General features: G+C 61.7%; 4 protein-coding genes across 13 annotated transcripts; 2 read left to right on the top strand and 2 right to left on the bottom strand.

Moving 5' to 3' along the window:
* Positions 1-1086: 1086 nt before the first annotated feature.
* On the top strand, positions 1087-8498 carry CIAO3 (cytosolic iron-sulfur assembly component 3). Of its 3 annotated transcripts, none has more exons than XM_060031408.1 (11): positions 1087-1154; positions 2162-2257; positions 3736-3879; positions 4175-4307; positions 4870-5004; positions 5275-5393; positions 5495-5675; positions 6111-6183; positions 6660-6797; positions 7226-7383; positions 7472-8498. In XM_060031408.1, exons 1-11 carry the CDS (start codon positions 1089-1091, stop codon positions 7708-7710), a joined length of 1482 nt encoding a protein of 493 aa, XP_059887391.1. In that variant the 5' UTR covers positions 1087-1088; the 3' UTR covers positions 7711-8498. The 3 variants fall into 3 exon arrangements, with proteins under 3 accessions (XP_059887391.1, XP_059887393.1, XP_059887392.1); XM_060031410.1 differs by having other exon boundaries at positions 5546-5675; positions 7472-8497; XM_060031409.1 differs by having other exon boundaries at positions 5391-5675.
* A 15-nt stretch (positions 8499-8513) lies between these two features.
* Positions 8514-12196, bottom strand: HAGHL (hydroxyacylglutathione hydrolase like). 6 transcript variants are annotated; one of them, XM_060031413.1, is made up of 9 exons: positions 11582-12196; positions 10966-11149; positions 10515-10678; positions 10309-10426; positions 10121-10229; positions 9941-10044; positions 9622-9720; positions 9246-9325; positions 8514-8965 (listed from the first exon to the last, which is right to left on the bottom strand). In XM_060031413.1, exons 2-9 carry the CDS (start codon positions 11068-11070, stop codon positions 8758-8760), a joined length of 987 nt encoding a protein of 328 aa, XP_059887396.1. In that variant the 5' UTR covers positions 11071-11149; positions 11582-12196; the 3' UTR covers positions 8514-8757. The 6 variants fall into 6 exon arrangements, 5 of the variants coding, with proteins under 5 accessions (XP_059887396.1, XP_059887398.1, XP_059887395.1 ...); XM_060031415.1 differs by having other exon boundaries at positions 8515-8965; positions 9622-9723; positions 10515-10579; XM_060031412.1 differs by having other exon boundaries at positions 8516-8965; positions 9622-9723.
* Positions 12197-12421: 225 nt separating this feature from the next.
* Positions 12422-16276, top strand: CCDC78 (coiled-coil domain containing 78). Its single transcript, XM_060031411.1, has 13 exons — positions 12422-12481; positions 12716-12835; positions 12923-13009; positions 13205-13357; positions 13438-13494; positions 13619-13686; positions 13812-13890; positions 13978-14103; positions 14318-14505; positions 14572-14743; positions 14865-14908; positions 15628-15870; positions 15979-16276. The coding sequence occupies exons 1-13, from the start codon at positions 12422-12424 to the stop codon at positions 16088-16090; spliced, it is 1509 nt and encodes a 502-aa protein (XP_059887394.1). The 3' UTR covers positions 16091-16276.
* Positions 16277-16400: 124 nt separating this feature from the next.
* ANTKMT (adenine nucleotide translocase lysine methyltransferase) lies at positions 16401-18377 on the bottom strand. Of its 3 annotated transcripts, XM_060031419.1 has the most exons (6): positions 17954-18377; positions 17640-17803; positions 17314-17418; positions 17074-17214; positions 16804-16854; positions 16401-16674 (listed from the first exon to the last, which is right to left on the bottom strand). In XM_060031419.1, exons 2-6 carry the CDS (start codon positions 17799-17801, stop codon positions 16453-16455), a joined length of 681 nt encoding a protein of 226 aa, XP_059887402.1. In that variant the 5' UTR covers positions 17802-17803; positions 17954-18377; the 3' UTR covers positions 16401-16452. The 3 variants fall into 3 exon arrangements, with proteins under 3 accessions (XP_059887402.1, XP_059887401.1, XP_059887403.1); XM_060031418.1 differs by lacking the exon at positions 17954-18377 and having other exon boundaries at positions 17640-17947; XM_060031420.1 differs by lacking the exons at positions 16804-16854; positions 17954-18377 and having other exon boundaries at positions 17640-17947.
* Positions 18378-18731: the final 354 nt, after the last annotated feature.

The following is an 18731-nucleotide window of genomic DNA, read 5'->3' as shown; positions in this document are numbered from 1 at the left end:
AAACTAAGTTTATTTTGTATTTGTCTGGTTCTAATAATGAGTGAGAATGTTGAGATTTCAGGCATCGAACCCCAGACTTTAGTCAGATATTGCCAGGATGGTGGGTGCTGGGGCCTGGAAGCCCACCAGGTACAGCCCCTGGTGAAAGCCCCTCTCACTGCTGAGAAGGAAGTTCCCATCCTGGGAGCCAAGAGGAGAGGCAGCAGGTGCTGGAGGAGGCAGCACCAACACCTGGGCCTCAGGCACCTGGACGTCACAGTTAACCCGCAGGTAGATGAGGTATCACCCGGTAGAGCCCACATCAGAACAAGAACCCCAGGAAGAGCACAGGCTGGAATGGGCCCCCAGCATGTGAGATCATGCCGTGCCCGCGGGTATTCTGGGGCTGATCCTGCCAAGGCACCTTCAGGACTGGGCCCACGTGGGTCCCGGGGATGTGCCAGACTCCATCACTGGCGTTTTCTGGAAAGCCCCATAAAAAGTGGTCATTACCTGTACATGACGACTCAAGAACTGAGTCCAGCCAGCAACGGTTCTGTCTCAGGTAATAAAATCTCACAGGGAACTGGAGTTTTCTCAGGCTGGTCTTTGAAATAACCGCGGACTCTCTCCGAGAACCCCAGGGCTCTGCACTGAGCCGCAGCCTCGGGAGGAACGGCTCCCCTTCCCCGTCACTCTCATTTTCTTCTCTTTTCAACAGACACTGGGCGTCTCTGCGTACCCGGCGCCCTTCTGTGCTCTTGGGCTGCGTCCGGAGCCAAGTAAAGAAAGTTGGCTGCATCTCTCCCGGGGAGGAGACGGCGGGGGCCGCACACCTGGCTGGCAGGTGAGCCCGGGACCGCGAGTGAGGCGCCCTCGCCTCCCCGCCGCCCCGCCGCCCCTCTGCCTCCCGGCCGGCGCCCAGACAGGGTGGAGAGTGAGAGGTGCCCGGGGCCGCCAGCAGGGAACCCGCGCCTGCCAGACACCCGGCCGCTTAGCCAGTCGCGCATGAGCCATGCGGACGCTTTCCGGCAGCGTGGCGGAACCGCTTCGCCGTTTCGCGGCATTTGGCGACACCTGCGCTCGGCGGCGGGCGGCAGTGTGGCACCATGGCGTCGCTCTTCAGCGGGGCCTTGCAGCTGACGGACCTGGACGACTTCATCGCGCCGTCTCAGGTGGGCGGGCAGGGCGGCGGCCGTGCGCGGGGAGCCCCCTCCGCCGCAGTCTCTCCCCTGAGAGAGGGGCTCAGAAGCGGGGCTGCTGGGTCGCACAGCCCCGTAGCTTCCGCGTCCTCTTCCCGGGCGGCCACTGCAGCCGAACTCACCTAGCTTGGGGCCCGGGAGACCCTGCCGAGCTTCCCTGGCCAATTCCTTGCGTGTGAACAGAGTGGGACGGCCCCACCCCGCTGCGAGGACTTGGGAGGTGCTCCGCTGGAGTCACCGCGGTGGTCGTCGTAGGTGTCGCCCCTGGGGGGGAAGACAGAGCTTGCCCCCAAAGGGGACAGGACAGCTGCACTTGAGAGCCGGCCGCCCTTATCTGATGTCTCCGCTTATCGGTTGCTACCAGCCGTGCAGGACCAGGGCTCGGAGGGCCATAGCTAAGCCGTCCCAGGAGGAGGAACGGGTGGGGCTGGTCCCGGCACAGCGGCAGGAGGAGCTCGGACAGGCCTCCCACTAAGGCTTTCTGGGGCTAATTCCCTTTGGGAATGCGATGGCCAGTGAGGTGCTCCTGTTGAGAGAGACCGCGAGAACTCCAGGAGTTGGGCAAAGAAAGGAACTTTCTTCCAGGAACTGGGCGGGGCCAAGCGTTCCTAGCGACCCCTTGGCTTCTTCCCAGCAGTCGATGAAAAACTGGCCACGGTGCCCCGCCAGACGTTTACGCTGAGGAAGGTGAGGGCGGGGGTTGGTGCTGTCTGCAGACAGGTTAGCGTGCAGGCCCAGTCAGCACCGCCTCCATCTGACTGTGACCTGCAGAGCGACTCTTGGTCGGACAGAGTGTCTGACCAACCGTGAGTGAGTAGGGAAAGTAGTGACAAAATCCATAGCGCTAAGAGTGCTTCTGGTGCAGGAAGACCGGAATCAGGGCACAGTTTTCGTCCCAGGTGGTGGTGTGGCCATCAGGCTGCCCCTCTTCTTCCGCCTCTGTGCACTCAGGTGCCCGTTGGGGTTTCTTACTGGTATAGGATTGCATCAAGCCCATGAGGGTGGATAAGAGGCCGGGAAGTGGCGTAGCCAAGATCCACGTCGAAGATGACGGGAGTTACTTCCAAGTCAGTCAGGTAAGTGCCAGCTTGGTTGGCCTGAAGCACGTTTCACTGCTCCGTCGAGTGACAAATGCAGGGGCCACAGGACCTTGCACGTCTCACCAATCCTTTCTCAGATATGTTCTGCAGAGAGCTCTTTGCAGAGATGGCAGTTCCCGCATCCCCTCCCTCTCTCCTTCTCTCTCTGAGTTGTAATTGTGTAAGATTTTCTAGTCCAGACCACTTGTTCTTAGGGAACACCTACTTCCTGTGTAATTTAGCAATGACGAGATCCTAATCCAATGGCGTTAAAATTTACCCCAACTGTTTGCCATTTGGACTCTCAAGAACATCTGTGCTGTCCCAGGGACCGCAGGCACCACCAGGCACGCTGGCCCAGGAATCCTGCCCAAGCAGGGGAGGAGCCACAGGATGGTTCACGGTAGGGCCAGACAACAGGATCCAGAGTTCACAAGGAGGGAGCCACTGTTCACTCAGCCCAGGAGGGTAACGCAGCAGCACACCACGGGTCCCGCCTAAGCCCAGCACAGCACGGAAGACTGGGTCCTTTTTAGGGACCAAGTGGGCGCTGCTCCAGAGCAGCAGTGGTTGATCTGGAGGGAAGTTGGAAGCACATCAGCCCCCTGCTCAGCACAGCATCACAGCCTGTCCTTGAGACCAGTCCAACCTGGGAAAATGCACTGAGCTCAAATTGTGGCTTTGGTGCTAAGTAAGGCCTAGTGATCTGGGCTGGAAGGGAGTTCCTGTCTTGTCAGCCCCCTGGTAACACTCTGGGCCCCTGAAGCTCGCCTGGCCCTGGCTCAGACCACTCCTGTGTGTGCAGAGGGAGTGAAGGGGCTCTACTGGGATCATTTGCAGCTAAGAAGAGTTGCCCAGCCTGGAAGCTGGCTTGAACACCAAGTTCTGCAACTGTCTGGCCGAGTCTGACAGTGTGACTGCCCCTTGTGTCCCTCACCCACTCTTCCATGTGTTGGCACTGGGCAGGCACAGCCCAGGTGGGCACAGGCTCCTGCCATCTCCTCCCTCTGCCCCTTTCCTTGTCCCTCTGTCCTTTCTTCCTTAATCTTTGCCCTTGCCTTTCTCTTCCTCCTCCATTTAGAGCCTGGCCTTGGGCATTTTCCTGTCCCCACAGCCCCGTGAGGGCAGCCTGGGGACCAATGACTGTCCAGGGCCTCTGTGATGAGTCAGCTGCTCCTTTGCAGGTTTAATGCCCGTCTCCCACCCCTGGCGGGCAGCAAGCCTCTTCAGTATGATCTGACGTGCAGCCAAGTTTGTACCGAAGTTAGAATTTGGTGCCACTATGAAAATCTAGAACGTGTATACGTGTTTCTGCAATAAATATTTAATTTCTAAGAAGTTACAGCACATAAACCCAGTAGTTGGTTGTCAGTGTTGTGAGACGGAGAATGAAGGTTTCCTGTGGGTCCCATCATCTGAGAGCTCCACGTCCTCATGCGGAGGGCCCTTGGGGTACCAGGTTCTTGTGCTTCCAGGATGGAGGGACAAAGAAGCTGGAGAGGGCCAAGATCTCGCTGGACGACTGCCTGGCGTGCAGTGGCTGCGTCACTTCGGCAGAGACCGTGCTCATCACTCAGCAGAGCCACGAGGAGCTGCGGAAGGTTCTAGGTGCTAATAAGGTGAGCGGTGGGACAGTCTTTGGAATGCCACTGTAACCCGACATCAACCCCAGCATCCCTCACTCGTGTTGTCAGGGTAGCTCATCTTCTGGTGCCCTTTGTCCTATGTCTCCTAGTGACTCCTGACGTTTTTAGGTCTCATCGGTGGGATCTCAGTCAATTACTTGTATTTTGACATTGAAGTGTTAACCCTAAACTTTAGGTTCTACGTGTTTGCAAAAATGACATGCCTGATGGAGTTAGGCTTGGAATCTGTTAAACACACAGAGTGAGCGGCAGGTCCCTTGCTTTGCAGATGGTGGCGCCCGATCAGCAGAGGCTGGTTGTCATCTCGGTCTCTCCCCAGTCCAGAGCATCGCTGGCTGTGAGATTTCAGCTGAATCCTACAGACACTGCCAGGAAATTAACTGCGTTCTTTAAAAAAATAGGTAGGTGCTGAACCTTGGGTGAGCTCCAGCTTGGACACGAGAGCTGGCGAGGGGCTCGTCATGCCCCACTATCACTGGGCTTAAACACATCAGGAACTCTATCTGAGGTTGACTTCAACTTGAAGTTCTGTTTTGATACAGAGAGCAGTGCCTTTTAATAGAAAGCTGTCTGAATTCTGATGTTGCACTTCCCCGAGTCTGGAATTTACCCACTCCTAATATTGTTTTTAAACTATCACCATCAAGGCACATCTCCCAGGTCTGATTTGGGTTCTGGCTCAGATCAGCTGGTCGACCTCTGCGTGCTGGGAGTAGGGCTGGGAGGACGTGGGGTGAGCCCCGGTGCCGGCGGCTGCCCTAGGCAGCATGCAGAGTTTGGCCTGGTCCCTGGCAGCCACCGAGCTCAAAGGAAGGAAAGCCCAAGGACACCGGGCTGTCTGCATGCACACCAGCGTGTCATGTGACGCCCCACGGGAAGGCAGAGCCCTGCTCCCGGGGCGAGGTGGGCAGCGCCTGGGGCTGTGGCCATCCTTCTTGGGGTGAGGTGGGTGCTCCCTTGCAGGGGCACACTACGTGTTTGATACCGCCTTCTCGAGGAACTTCAGCCTCCTCGAGAGCCAGTGGGAGTTCGTGCGGCGATTCCGAGCACAAGCCGATTCCAAGCAGGCCTTGCCTGTGCTGACTTCCGCCTGCCCAGGTATGCTGATGCTGCGGACCGATGTCAACAGCTGGACATGGGTGACGGGAGTGCTGGGGGAGGGGCTCGTCAGCAGGCACTGCCTGAGGGTCACCTGTAGTCGCTTCAGTTCCCAGAGGGGTGATCATAGGGACACCTGAGATACGTATCGGCGACAGCACAGTGGGGGCTTAGTGGGCTCCTAACTCCTGTACAAGTCGGTCCACCCCAGAAAGTCACACCCCTGCCCTGCTCGCTTCCCCCACCACCCCCACCCTGTGTCGGCCTCAGGCTGGATCTGCTACGCCGAGAAGACCCACGGGAACGTCCTCCTCCCCTACATCAGCACCGCCCGGTCCCCGCAGCAGGTCATGGGCTCCCTGGTCAAGGACTTCTTCTCCCAGCAGCAGGTAACAGGGACATCTTACAAAATGAGCCAAGACTGCAGTGGTCAGGACCCACACACAGAACTGTGCTCCCAGCCGTGCCTGTGCTGTCACCCCCGCCTCAGCCTTTGCTGCTGGGGCCAGGCAGCTGCACCACTGCCGTGTTCTCCGCGCAGCATTTGACCCCCGACAAGATCTACCACGTGACGGTGATGCCCTGCTACGACAAAAAGCTGGAAGCCTCCAGACCCGACTTCTTCAGCCAAGAGCACCAGACACGCGATGTGGATTGTGTCATCACAACAGGTGCGGGGCCCCGAGCCTGCTGGCGCTGTGTCCTCAGCATAAGGCCCAGCACAATCCCCCTGGCTCATGTTGGTCACCCCGTCTGTGAGTTGAGCAGCCTTGCAGAGGCTCCCAAATGCTTAAAAGAAAAATGAATGCCCACCCGGGAGGCAGACGATCCAGGAAGGGTCGCTGTCCAGGGACGCAGTGCCCTGCCCACTCCAGGCGCATTGCGAGGCACCCCAGGGTCAGGCGCGTCTGCCCCACCACAGCACCGGGAGTCCCTTCAGAAGTGGAGTTGCCTCTGGCTGGGTTCATCCCCCACTCACGATCACGGGCTGGACGTCTGGCCACTCACAGGTTGCTAGGGATGCAGGTGGTGGGGACCTTTCATGGTCTCTGTTTTTGTTGAGATTCAGCTGAAGAGCGTCTGTCTGTGCTGTGGTCTCATCGTAGGAGAAGTCTTCAAGCTGCTGGAAGAAGAAGGGGTCTCGCTGTCAGAGCTGGAGTCGGCTCCCCTGGACAGTCTGTACGTCGTGCCTGCCATGTCAGGGGCAGTAAGCTTGTCCAGCATTGGGGTGCTCTTGACCTTGGGGTCAGAGGTGTCCTGGTGGGCAGCAGAAGGGATGAGGCGGGGGCAGGCACTGTCCTCGCCCCTCTTCTCTGCCTCAGCTTCCTTCTGGTTGGTTTTGCATCTGCCCCGTGGTATGTGTTGGTGTCCAGAGGTGGTTGAGTTCACGAGGCAGCCTGTGGACAATTGGCTGATGGTTATCAGAGCTGACCCCAGCTTCATACAGGTCTGAGCTCCCCAGAACAGGTGACATGACGGAGGGGACAGTCCTTTTCCCCCAGAGCCTCCTCCTGACACACCCACAAAGCCCTGGAGTCTGTGACTCATCTTCCACTTAGAAAGCAAGTGCTCTCAAACAGAAGTTACAGAGGTTACCCAGAAGCCTTGGTGGACAGCAGCCCCACTACCACCTGAGGCCATGCCCTCCTCCCCAGGTGCAGCAGTGTATCTGCCCAGGAGCCTACCAGCCATCAGGGTGGGGGCTCGGGGGGCTACCTGGAGCACGTGTTCCGGCATGCAGCCCAGGAGCTCTTTGGAATCCACGTCACTGAAGTCACCTACAGACCCCTGAGGTCAGTGGGAAGGGCTGGAGCTTGGGGCAGGGCAGCCTCTCGGGGCACCAGGCAGGAGCTGGGCCCTCCCCTCTGGCTCATGTGAAGGGGCCAGAGCTCTCCAGCCCTTGGTCTCCTCATCATAGGACCCAGTGTCCCCTACCCACAGCACGGTGACCCAGGGCCCCAGAGGCCCATGGTGGCAGGACAGTTTTCCTGGCACAGGGTGTGTCCCAACGTGAGTCCCCATTCCAGGGAGGGCGGGCTGGGGCCCTTGTCAGACCTTGGGAAGGTGGGGTTCCCATTCTACAGACTAGGAAACCAAGGCTGGGGCTGAGGCCACCTGCCCCACTCATTGAAGGGAGCCTTCTACCCTCCCCTATCACTGTCCCCCACCCGGGAGGAAGCCTGGGTGTGCCGTGTGGACAGCCTGCTCTGTGTGCCCTCAGGAACAAGGACCTCCAAGAGGTGACTCTGGAGAGGGAGGGCCAGGTCCTGCTGCACTTCGCCGCGGCCTACGGCTTCCGCAACATCCAGAACCTGGTACAAAAGCTCAAGCGAGGGCGCTGCCCATACCACTATGTGGAGGTCATGGCCTGCCCTGCAGGTAGCTGCACACAGAGTGGGCCCTCTGGGACCCCGTGTGCTGACACCCTCCCCTTGACCACACTTCTGCCCGTCCTTCTCTGCCACAGGCTGCTTGAATGGTGGAGGCCAGCTCAAGGCCCCTGACATGCCTGGCAAGGAGCTTCTGCAGCAGGTTGAGAAGCTATACAGCATGGTCAGGACCGAGGCACCAGAGGACGCGCCTGGAGTCCAGGAGCTGTATGGGCACTGGCTGCAGGGCGAGGGCTCAGAGCAGGCCAGCCGCCTGCTGCACACAAGCTACCACGCGGTGGAAAAGGCTGGCTCCAGCCTCAGCATCAGGTGGTAGGAGGCCTCAAGGATCCACCCGGCCCAACACAGCCAGCACCGGGACTCCCAGGAAGGCATGTGGAGTCTCCAGCAGGGAAGTCGCCCGAGACCCCAGGGCATACCCCCAAAATGCTGGATGAGATGTGGGGACATTGGGACCCACATAGAGATGGGACTCAGGACCCCCAGCCAGTAAAGGTGACTTCAAGCCTGTGCTCACCTGGACTCCCCGCTGCAGGGGGCCAGAGGTTCCACCACCTGCTGGAACCTCTCCATGGGCCCAGAGCCCTAGAGGTGCCCTGACTCCTCCTGGTTGTGGTGGCCTAAGCTGTGAGGGTTTCAGCTCATCCTGTGGGGAACTTAAGGGAGAGAAAAGGGGGGGTTCCTCATCCCCCATTTCTAGAGTCACCTGAAGCTGCGATGTGGAGGGTGGTGATAGGCTGGACCTGCCAGGCTGGTCAAGCTCACAGCAGAGCTTGGGGAACCCTGCCATGCTGGGCAGCAGAGGACACTGGCAGGAGACAGGCACCTGGTCCATGACCCCAGCTGGGGATGGGTGCTCCCTCCACCTAGAACCAGGTGTTCGAAGAAGCTGCGGTCTCTGGGGCTTGAGAACCTCTGTCTTGGGGGCTGAGTCCAGGTGGGAAGGACTCTTGCTATCAGGCCTCAGTGGTCTCGCTGGCTGAGTCCTGTGTCCACAGCTGGACCCCCACTTAAGGGGCAGGGGGAGGGCAGATTGCATTCAGCCCACCAGGCCTGGCCCCGAAAAGCTCACTTCTAGTAAAGGGGACTCTCTCTGAAACCAGCTTCTCTTCAAGAGTGTTTACCAGCATCAAAAAAGAGGCCTTTCAAAGCTTTATTCAAGTTTAGGAGCCCTGTGCACCCCACTAGGCTGCTTCGCAAACACCCAGGTCTCGGGGCTCACTGTGGCCCAGAGAGGGGCCCCGGGTGTCCAACACCAGGAAAGGCCAGGGCGCCCACCCTCTAAGGCTGGGCAGGGCTGAGGAAGGCTCGATCCTCCTGTGGGTCAAGGGAGGAGGGGTGTGTGGCCCAGCCCACGTAGGGCTCACTTCGGCCGGGGCATGCTCAGGAGCCCCCACTGCAGCGCGAGGAGTGCCTGGGCCTGTGGCTGCAGTGGCTCAGCTGCCCGCTCAAAGCTCGCTCGCTCCCTGCAGAGCACTTCCAGGACTTCAGCTGGGGCGACCTTCCCTGTGAACTTGTGCACAGGCTCCTCTCTGCAGGGAGAGGGGGTTCGATGGGAACCGCTGGGCAAGCTGGACGTGGCGGTGGAAATGAAGCCACTGTTGGAGGGCATTTAAAGAGCAGCCTCTCCCTGGTGCCAGACAATCCAATAACCAGTCCCCCAACACCTCCCTCAGCATCCAAATGACTGCCAGGGAGGCCCAAAGGACAACAGTCCGGCCCCATGCCAGCCTGTTCAGCAGCATGGCCCCTGGGGAGGACACAGGTCCTCCCGACATGCGCTGGCTCAGGCCCTGCCATGTGCTCCCCCGCCTGCCCCACAAGAGGGCCCGCACGCTGGCCAATACTCACGCCACCCTCAGGAAGGGGTTGTAAAGGAGCTCCTCGCCCAGGGTTGAGGGCACCGTGGGCACATCATCCTCATCCCTCTTCTGGAATGACCACAGGCCTTTGTCACAGCCTTGTCTGGCAGCTCCAGGCAGCTTGGCTCAGCTTACCAGTCTGGGGGCTTGAGCCTAGACCCTGAGGGCAGGCACTCATGGGCCAGACCTGCAGGCTGCCCAGCTCCCCTCCCTCACCAGTGGGAGCCTTGGCTGGCAGAATGCCCTGGGCCAAGCCATGTCTGGTCACCTGGGTCGATCATGGTGGACTCCCCTGCAGTCCCTCCCTGGTTCCAGTCCTACCCCACCCTCCAACCTTGCCACTGAGAGGGGAGGAGTGGTCACACCTTGGCCCACGATAGCTTGGCCTTCACGTGGTTGTTGCAAGGCTCCACTTTTTGTGCGAACTCGAGGTTGCCCAGTGTGTGCTCGTGACCACAGAACACCTTCTGGAGAAAGAAGGCACTTGGGGTGCACAGCACCACCATAGGCAGAGATGGGCAGAGACACTCACCCCAGTGGCCCAGCCCCTCCCCCCTCGCCTGGTCCACCTGTCCCCACGGCTGGCAAGCAGTCATCCTGAACCCTGGCATAAGGCAGGTGCAGAGTGCACCAGTTATGTAGGGAGGCTGGGCCCCATGAGAGGGTAAGGGGCAGACGGCTCACTGTCTCAGGGGGCAGGGTGCCCAGGGTCTCCACCAAGCTGTGGTACATCTGCTGAGCTGTGGTCTCCAGGCGTGAGCCGCAGCCGGCCACAGACAATGCGTCCCCTGGGGAGTTGGGTGGGTCAGAGAAGGTGGATGGGGCAGAGGGAGGTGGGGTGGGTAGGCGCAGGGCAGCCAGTACCCGAGAACACGGCGGGCGGGTCCAGACACTCATCTTCCCACAGGAAGTAGCTCATGTGGCCCGAGGTGTGGCCGGGCGTCAGGAGGCAGCGCACGTGGATGGCCCCAAACTATGGCAGAGGAGCAGGTGGGCCTGTAAGGTGGTTGGGCCCAGGGCGCTCTCCCCACCCCTCCTGAGTGCACGCTCACCCGCAGCTCCTCGCCATGTACCAGCCTGCGGGTCAGTGCACAGATGCGCTCATCTGCGCCCAGCACCACCAGGCCAGGCAGCAGCCTCGCCAGCTCCGTGTTGCCCCGGGCGTGGTCCCTGCGGGTGGGGGGAAGCAGGATCACATGCGGTCAGGGTAGGGTAGGGGTGACACCCTCCTGCCTCAGCCCGCCCTGATGGCACTCACCAGTGGTGATGGGTGGTCAGCACAGTTGTCAGTGATACCCCCTCCCGGCCCACGATCTCCAGCAGCTGAAAGGGATGGGAGTTAGGGAGATGCAGGTGGTCCAGGTGGCTGCCTGTGTTGGGGCGCCAGGCCCGGGTGCACAGTGCCCCAGGCAGGGGACGGGCCTGGGGGTAGGGGAGATCCAGCAGACAATTACTGAGCGCCCAGCACACACAGTACAGTTAGGCACCATACGCAGGGAAAAGGGGAGACCCGAGACGGCTCTAACCTCAGAGGAGACCCAAGATAATCAAGAAACCCTAAACGCCAAATAACCAGAGATGAGACAATAGGGGAAGGATCTGGCCCCGGCAGCGTAGTCTGGAAAGCCTCTCGGAATGCGGACTGACGGTCTCGGCCTACGATGCCTGTGCCCACAGCTGTGCTCCCGCCGCCCGAAAGCTGCCCTCACCCTTTTGGGCACGGCCACGTCCACGGCCACAGCCTCCCGCGTGTGCTCCTCGATGACCAGGTACATATAGTTGTCCTCAAGCACAGGGATGACTTTGACCTTCATGGTCGCAGAGCTCAGCCACCCCGCGCCTCCTGAGCCCCTTCCTCAGGGTGGGACTACCCTCTCCAGACCCTAGGCAGAGCTGTGCGTGGGAGGGGTCAGCTCCACAGACACGCTGAGGGCCAGGAAAGGAACCGCACTCCCTGCTCCCGGACTTCCCCGAGGGCCCTTGAGGAATCCCAAGCTCCTGGCTTAAGTTGACCTGCAGCTGCGGGGACCAGTCTCTAGCCAAGACTCAGCCCGCCGCAGGCCCCGCCCCCGCGCAGCAGGCCACACCCCCTATTAACCGCGCCCTCTTCCGGCTCCGCCCCCAGCCACGCCGCTGCCCCGGTAGGCCCCGCCTGCCTCCCAGGCTCCGCCCCCTCCCCAGGTGCCCTCCCGCCGCAGCGCGACCCTGGACCAGCCCCTCTCCAGGCCCCGCCCCTCAACGTCCTTCCGCAGGCCCCGCCCTCCCCAGGCCCCCTCCCTCCGAAGTACGACCCCGGCCCGCCCCCCTTTCCGGTCGTCCACTCACCCCAGCTGGGCTGCGCCAGCTGGTCTCAAGGACTGCCTAAAGGACAGCCGGACAGAGGCGGGCCTCGGGCGCCTGTCACGGGGCCTGGACGGAGCGCGCCGCTCACCCGGGCCGCCAGCAACGGCCCGCGCCCCTGAGACCCGCTGGGCCCTCCTGGAACCTGCGCGCGCGGGAACCGGCGCACAGTGCCCAGAGCACACGCGTGCGCGGGAGGGAGCGCGCGCGTGCCCGAAGGGAGCTGCACGCACGTCTGGCCAGTCGCGCCCGGCGCTGCGGCGCCTCCTCCGCGAAGCCCTCCTGGCACCGGGCTGAGACAGCCCTCCTGAGTACCCCGGACCCGGACTGGGACGTCTGAGCCCGCTTCCGTCAGGCTGAGCGCTGCAGGGATCTGTCCAGTTTGTTTGCCTGCCCGTCCAGTGCTCAGCGTAGGGGCCTAATGAGTGTGCGAACCCACATGGTAGAGCAAAGCGCGCTGTGTGAGGACAACAGTAACAGCAGCGGCACCTCCATACCATGCGCGCTGTCCCACACCTCCCCAGGCTGGGCCCTTCTATGCACTCGTGGTTCCATCCGCGTCCCTGATAAATGCTGGGGTGCCGATCTGCGTTTCCCAGATGAGGAAAAGGAAACCGGAAAGAATGGATCGCCAAATACGGAAGCAGTTGAGAGTTTTCACCCACCTCCCCAACCACTTAATTGTCCTGCCTGCCCTCGTGGGCGGGGCCCCGGGAGTCTCCTGGGGACAACAGAGGCCTTGGCAACACAAACCACCGTGTTGCAGCAACAGGCCAGTAGTCGAGGTGGCACCAGGCTTGGGGCAGCCCAGAGTCCCTTTTGCCTATGGAGTATGTGGCAGCCCCAGGCTCCAGGCCAGGGGCCCCACCTCGGGCCACCAAGAATGTGAGTCCTCCCAGGACGCTGCGTTTCTGGGCTCGGGGGTTCTCCCTGTTCCCTCAGAGACCAGGAGGGGTGTAGATCCTCCCAGGACCTGGGCCTGATCCTGGCTGTGGGAGGGCCTGCCCCAGCTCTGCCAGGCTGAGGGTGTGGGGGTGGATGGCTGGTGGCTTCATGAGAGTGGAGGCCACAGCCCAGGTCTGAGACACACCTGGGGTATGAGTGGTGGTGCCTCCCTAGGTTCTGCCGCGGGCCGAGACCTGGCTGCCAGGAGTCCCTGGGGGTACCCCAACCTGGGCCACCAACCTTGAGACAGAGGTTCCCTCAGATCTAGAGCTGAGTGAGGAGCAGCGGCTGCAGGTGGGTGTGGTGGCCCTCAGGCACTGGCAGGAGGGAGAGCATCCCCAGGGCCCCACAGGCCCCACCTCTCATCCTGGCCATTCACAGGTCTGCAAGGAGCTGGTGGACCTGCAGATCAAAACCCATCGCCTGAAGGAGCAACACGAAGCTGAAATCTTCGAGCTGAAGAGTGAGGTGGGCACTGATGTGTGCCTACGTGTGCCAGCCTGAGAGCATGGGGGGAGGGTGCACACTTAGTGCCAGAACTGTGAGGGGTGCAGGTGTGCCCCATGTGACTGTGCACACGCAGTGTCTGCGAGTCCCCACCTGTCCTGTGTGTGCTGTGTTCCTGTGGATGCCCAGATGGATGATGACCTGGTCACCCCGCAGGTCCTGTGGCTGGAGAGCCGGGTGCTGGAGCTAGAACTGCACGGAGAGCAGGCAGCCCTAGCAGAAGCTAATCCGGGGCACCGCCAGGCACTGGCACAGGAGCTTGGGCACAAGGCCTGGGGGCAGGGACACTCCGACCACCACAGACTCCAGGTCACCATGAGCGCATGGGTGGAAGCTAAACAGGGGTCCAGCAGGGGAACAGTGAGGCTGAGACCGGCTTTTCTGTGCAGGCACAGCCCAAGGACTTCCTGACAGCTGAGAACGAGCAGCAGAAGCTGGGGCATGGTGTGAGTGTGCAGCCACCTAGCCCGGGAATCTGTTGAAGTTTCTCCCAGCCCAGGGTGGAGGTGGGGCAGTGCAGGGGACCCAGAGCTTGGGCTCTCACCCAGCCAGCCCTTGTGTACCCCGCAGCCGCAGGGAGAAGTAAGTCGGGCGCCAGAGCAGCACAGGGCTCGGCAGCAGGCACTGGAGACGCGTGTGTGAGTGACTGCCTCACCTGGGACAGGAGGGCCCAGCAGGGCACAGTGAGCAAAGGAGCTGTTCTTAAGGGGCAGAAGGAGTCACCTGCCCTAGGCCTGGCTAAGCCTCATACCCATGTCTGCAGGGCAGCCCTGGGCTGGCAGCTGCAAGGAGCTCAGGAGGAGGCCAGGACAGCTGGGCAGCAACTGGCTGCACAAACCTTGGTGAGGCCCACCCCTACCTGCTTTGAGGTCTGGCTCAGCAAAGGTCCACCTTGCAGGACATAAATTCAGGGCCATCTCCACCCCCAGGTATTGTCTGCCTGCCGGGGCCAGCTCCACCAGGCTGAAGCAGAGAACGCCCGGCTGCAGCTGCAACTCAAGAAGCTGAACGAGGAGTACGCCATCCGACTGCAGCACTGCGCCCGAGCCGTGGCTGTGAGCACTGGGCCGGCTGGCCCTGTGTTGAGTGGGAGGCCTCTGGATCCTGGGGAGCCCGAGTCTGGCCTGGGTGTGCTAGACCACTTCAGAGAGACTCTGACCTTGTGGGAGACTTCAGGCCCACCCAGCACACTGTCGTCAGACCAGCTCCATGGAGGGAATTGGGGGGGCAAGGTGTGGACCCGCCCCAGCCCAGCCCTATCTCCTCCAGGAGTATGCAGATGGTGCAGGCCCAAAGCCTGCATCCACAGCCCTTCGGACATTCCTGGAAACCACTCTGGAGGACATTCGGGGGGCACATCACAGCCGTGAGCAACAGCTGGCCCGGGCTGCTCGCACCTACCGCAAGCGCCTGGCAGATCTGAGTCAGAGGCACGAGGAGCTGCTGGCTGCCCACAGGTGGGCCCCTCCCTGAGCTGGGCACCTGGGGTGGGATAGCCCTAGGTGACCTGGTGCGGGGTTTAGTGTGCAACAGGTGCTGGTGGAGCCCAACGGGGCACCCAGGATCCCCAAGGCTACCTCTGGTGCAGCCACCTCAGACATGGAGCCGCCGCCCCTGCACATGGTCACCAAATTCGGCCACCTGAGGGAGGACCAGGCTAGGCTGGAGAAGCAGCTCCAGAAGCTCCAGGCCCAGGTGACCCCTCCCTGCTGCCCCACAACTCGCCCCAGGACCCATCCCAGGCTCAGCAAAGCCCCAAGCCCAGGGCCTCTGAGCAGCCTGCCTCATTCAGCAATCGCTGTTCTTGTTCCTACAGAAAGAACCCAATGAAGCCTCTCAGGGGGGCCCATTAGAGCCACAGTGAGTACCTGGTGTGGGTGCTGGGGAGACCCATTCATTCATTCTGTGAACTAACTGCTTAGAGGGGTTCTGGTTGCTGCAGTGGACAAGGTGGCCCATCTGTATTCTCCAGTCTCGGTCTGCTTATGAGACACTAATAATCGCACAAAAACCAACTGCCTGGAGAGAGGAGGGACTACCCTCCTGGATGGGAGGGGGCTACCCTTGAATGGGAGGGTCAGGGAGAGACCCCGAAGAAAGGACACTTCAGCTGAGACTCGGAGGACCCATAGCTGAAGACCTGTAGTGGCACGGACGATAGAAGTCTTGACCCCAGGACAAGGCAGGAGCAGGCTACCTGGTGACCTTCACAGCCTTTGCCTCTGCACCTTCATGTTCTCAACTGTGCAGTGGGCAGAAGCTAGGACAAGTCACCTGCCTGGGGTTTTGGGAAACCCCCCAGCATGGGGGGAGGCCCCCCATAAGCATCTTACAGACACTGGGGTCACTGTCCCAGCTGGCCTTGTGGCTTAGCTTTCCCTGAGTGGCCAGTGGCTGCCCCCATGCACAGATGGCTCCAAGCCTCACAGAGCCCACAGTGGAAAGGCAGCCCTATACTGTCCCAAACTCGCTCCCAGCAGGCACCTCAAGGACCTAGGGGCCCTGACTTGAGCAGGGTCATTGGTCAAAACCTGGGTCCATGCCAGCTTTCACGCCCACCCCTCCTCCTCCCCTCACAGGGGCCTGGAAGCTGCATCCTGGGCCCAGATCCGCCAGAAGCTACAGGACTTCTCCCGTGGCACCCAGGTAGTGGGCAAAACCTGGCCAGAGGCCCTTCCTCACACTGTGCCCAGGCTCATGGCTTATGTTCCCTCATTCCAGGCAGAGCTGGAAAGGGAGAGAGCACAGCTGCTAGTCCGAGCCACGATGGCTGAGGAGCAACTTTCTGAGCTACAAGAGTATGTGGACCAGCACCTGGGCAGGTGGGCTCTAGAGGTGGGCTGGGTAAGACCCAAAGACCTCAGTCCCAGGCACTAGCAGCAGGGCTTGTCCACAGCCAGGTGGTGACTATGCCTAGTTTCTCTGAGCAGGTACAAGCAGGAGATCCTGAGGCTGAGAAAACTGGTGGGTACAGGGAACCCCTGGAAAGCGGGGGCCACACCTCCAGCCAAGCCGCAGCACCCAAGGACTCGCAGTCGTTAGCTGGTCAACAGATAAACTTGGAGCAGAACTCTTCACAGCCAGCATGGAGCCCTCCCCACAGCACCCCCTTGGGAGATCATTCCACCCAGCTCAACACCCAACAAAAATCAGGCTGGGGGCTTCCCTGGTGGCGCAGTGGTTGAGAGTCTGCCTGCCAATGCGGGGGACACAGGTTCGTGCCCTGGTCCAGGAAGATCCCACATGCCACAGAGCGGCTGGGCCCGTGAGCCATGGCCGCTGAGCCTGCGTGTCTGGAGCCTGTGCTCCGCAACGGAAGAGACCACAACAGTGAGAGGCCCACATACCGCAAAAAAAAAAAAAAAAAATCAGGCTGGAACCCACTGAGTCTTTATTGTGTCCACTCAGCCAACCTGAGAATTGGGGGCTCCAGGTACGGAGGCAGAACTAGGCCCTGGGACAGCCTGCCCAGCTGGCCCACCACTGTGGACATCATAGGCCCAGACGCGGTCCAGGCCCTCACCCAGTACAGCCACAGGTTGCCAGGTGGGGAGGGGGAAGCGCCCAGACACCACTCGGGCTCCTGCAGGCAACTCTGCCTGTAGCTTGTCCTCCAGCAGTGGGAGCTATGGGGGAGAGGGGAGGTTGGGGTGGGCAGGGTGGAACACAGCTCCCCCTACCCAGCTCCTCCAGGCCCAGCACCTACACTGGGGATGGCTTGGGCCTCCCATGGGGTCAGCAAACCCCAAACCTACCACGCTAGGAGCCAGGAACACAGACACATTGTGGCAGTCCCTCAGGCTCACCTGCAGGAAAAGGAAATTACCCCAGCAGGGATTGGGGCCCCAGCAGGGAGGGAGGTTTGGTGGGCATTGGGTAACTGCAGCTTCCAAGTCCCAGCTCCAGCCTGCCCAGGTGGCAGAGGTACCTGGCACTGTCAGCAGGGTGGCCAAGCTACCAAGCTAGAACCGGAAGCATGAAGATCAAGGGTGGGGTCTGAGAGGGTCCAGGACTCCCTGGATTACCTTCCAGAGGTTCTCACGGCGGTAGCTGACATTGCCCGCACATCCTGCTCTCCAGGCATGCAGCCACGCCAGCCCCACCAGCCACGGGTTTAGCTCATAGCCCACAGCTGGGCGGAGACCGCACTTGTGGGCAGCCAGCACCTGTGGGCACAACGAGCGTCAGGACCAACAGATGGGGCGGTGCGCTCAGGGGAGGGGTCAACAAAGACGCTCCCCAACACACACGAACACGGTCCTTACAATCCTGCCGTCGCCAGAGCCCAGATCCACCATCTTTCCTGGACGGCCTCGCAGCAACGACAACACGTGCTCCACCTGCCTGGCACTCGCGCCAACATAAGGCACCTGTACAAGGAAGCAGGCGGGAGTGTGAGGGTGGGGGGCCTGCCTCCTGGGCTTCCATTCTTAGAGTGGCCTGTCCGGTCCTACCTGAAGGAGGTCCCAACCCACAGCCGAATCGGCCCTGGAGTAGCTGCACCGTCCGCCTTAGCGCCACACTCCAGGCCCCGCCCCCAGCCCGGACCCGCCCGGCCGGCAGCTGGTCCCCACAAGCCTTGGCCCAGCACCTGCAGCCGCAGCGGCACGCGGCGGAAGCCCGGCTGCAGCAGCAGCGCCCACACGGCGTAGGTGACCAGGCCCGAGCCCGCCGCCACCTGCAGCAGCTCCAACGCGCCTAGCCGCCGCTCGCGCAGCTCCGTCAACGCCTCGGCCGGGTCGTCCTGCTCCATGGCTGCGGGAGAGCGGCTCAGGGTTTCCCCACCTCAAGGCCCCTCCCTGGCTCAGGTCCGAGACCCTCATGCCCCGGCCCGGGCCTGGAGAGGGCCGTCCTCCCCACCATCCGCGGCCTCCGCGGCTCCCCTACTCCCTGCTCCGCGCCTACCAGATCCGCGGCGCCGCGCCGGAAGAGGCGGACGCGGCGAGACACCGGAAGCGGCCGGGAGAGCCTGAGCAGCCGGTCCGCTCGCGTTCCGCTCCGTCCGGGTCCAGGGACCCTCCCGCGGGTTCCGGACCGCGGAGCCCTGGGGTCCGGGGCTACCCTCGCGGGTTCTGGCCGCACAACATCCTGCCTGTAGCCCGCGTCGCTCAGCCTCGTTGGCCCATGCCGCAGATGGTTGCTGCGGGCCTGTCTTGGGCGCTGCGGACCCCTGGGGCTGCACATCCCAGCGCGGGGAGACGCCCGAGGGAAGCGGTGCCGTGGATCCAGTTGACTGGCAGCGGAGGTCCGTGCGGTGTGGCTGGAGGCCAGGGGCGGCGGTCAGCCCGGGGGGAAGGGCTTACCGGGGAGACGCCGCCCCGCACACCCCGATAGCCAACCAAGCCCAGGAGCAGTCGCGGGGAGGCCACCCGGGCCCCTCCCACGGCTGAAGGCAGCCCGAGTGCGCAGGAAACGCAGGATGCGCAGGCTTCGGCGGGGGCGGTGGGAGTTTGAGCGTGGCTGAGGGGCAGGGCGGAGGGGGTTGATAAGGAGAAATTTAGCAGAACCGAGAAAACAGATGTTGGCTCTCTCTGAGCGTCATGGGAGGGGAGCCGGATGTGAGGTGCTGGGCGCTCTGGCAGCTGGCCCAGTCAGGTGGATGGGAGGAAGAGCCCCAGGAACTGGGGAGACCACCTTCCTTCTCCAGAAAATGTAACACACACGAAGAAAGATTGAGTTCCCG

Source organism: Delphinus delphis, chromosome 15, assembly GCF_949987515.2.
Source record: "Delphinus delphis chromosome 15, mDelDel1.2, whole genome shotgun sequence".
Lineage (NCBI taxonomy): Eukaryota > Metazoa > Chordata > Mammalia > Artiodactyla > Delphinidae > Delphinus > Delphinus delphis.
The sequence above is the reverse complement of the archived record's forward strand: the minus strand, read 5'-3'. Positions and strand labels throughout refer to the sequence as shown.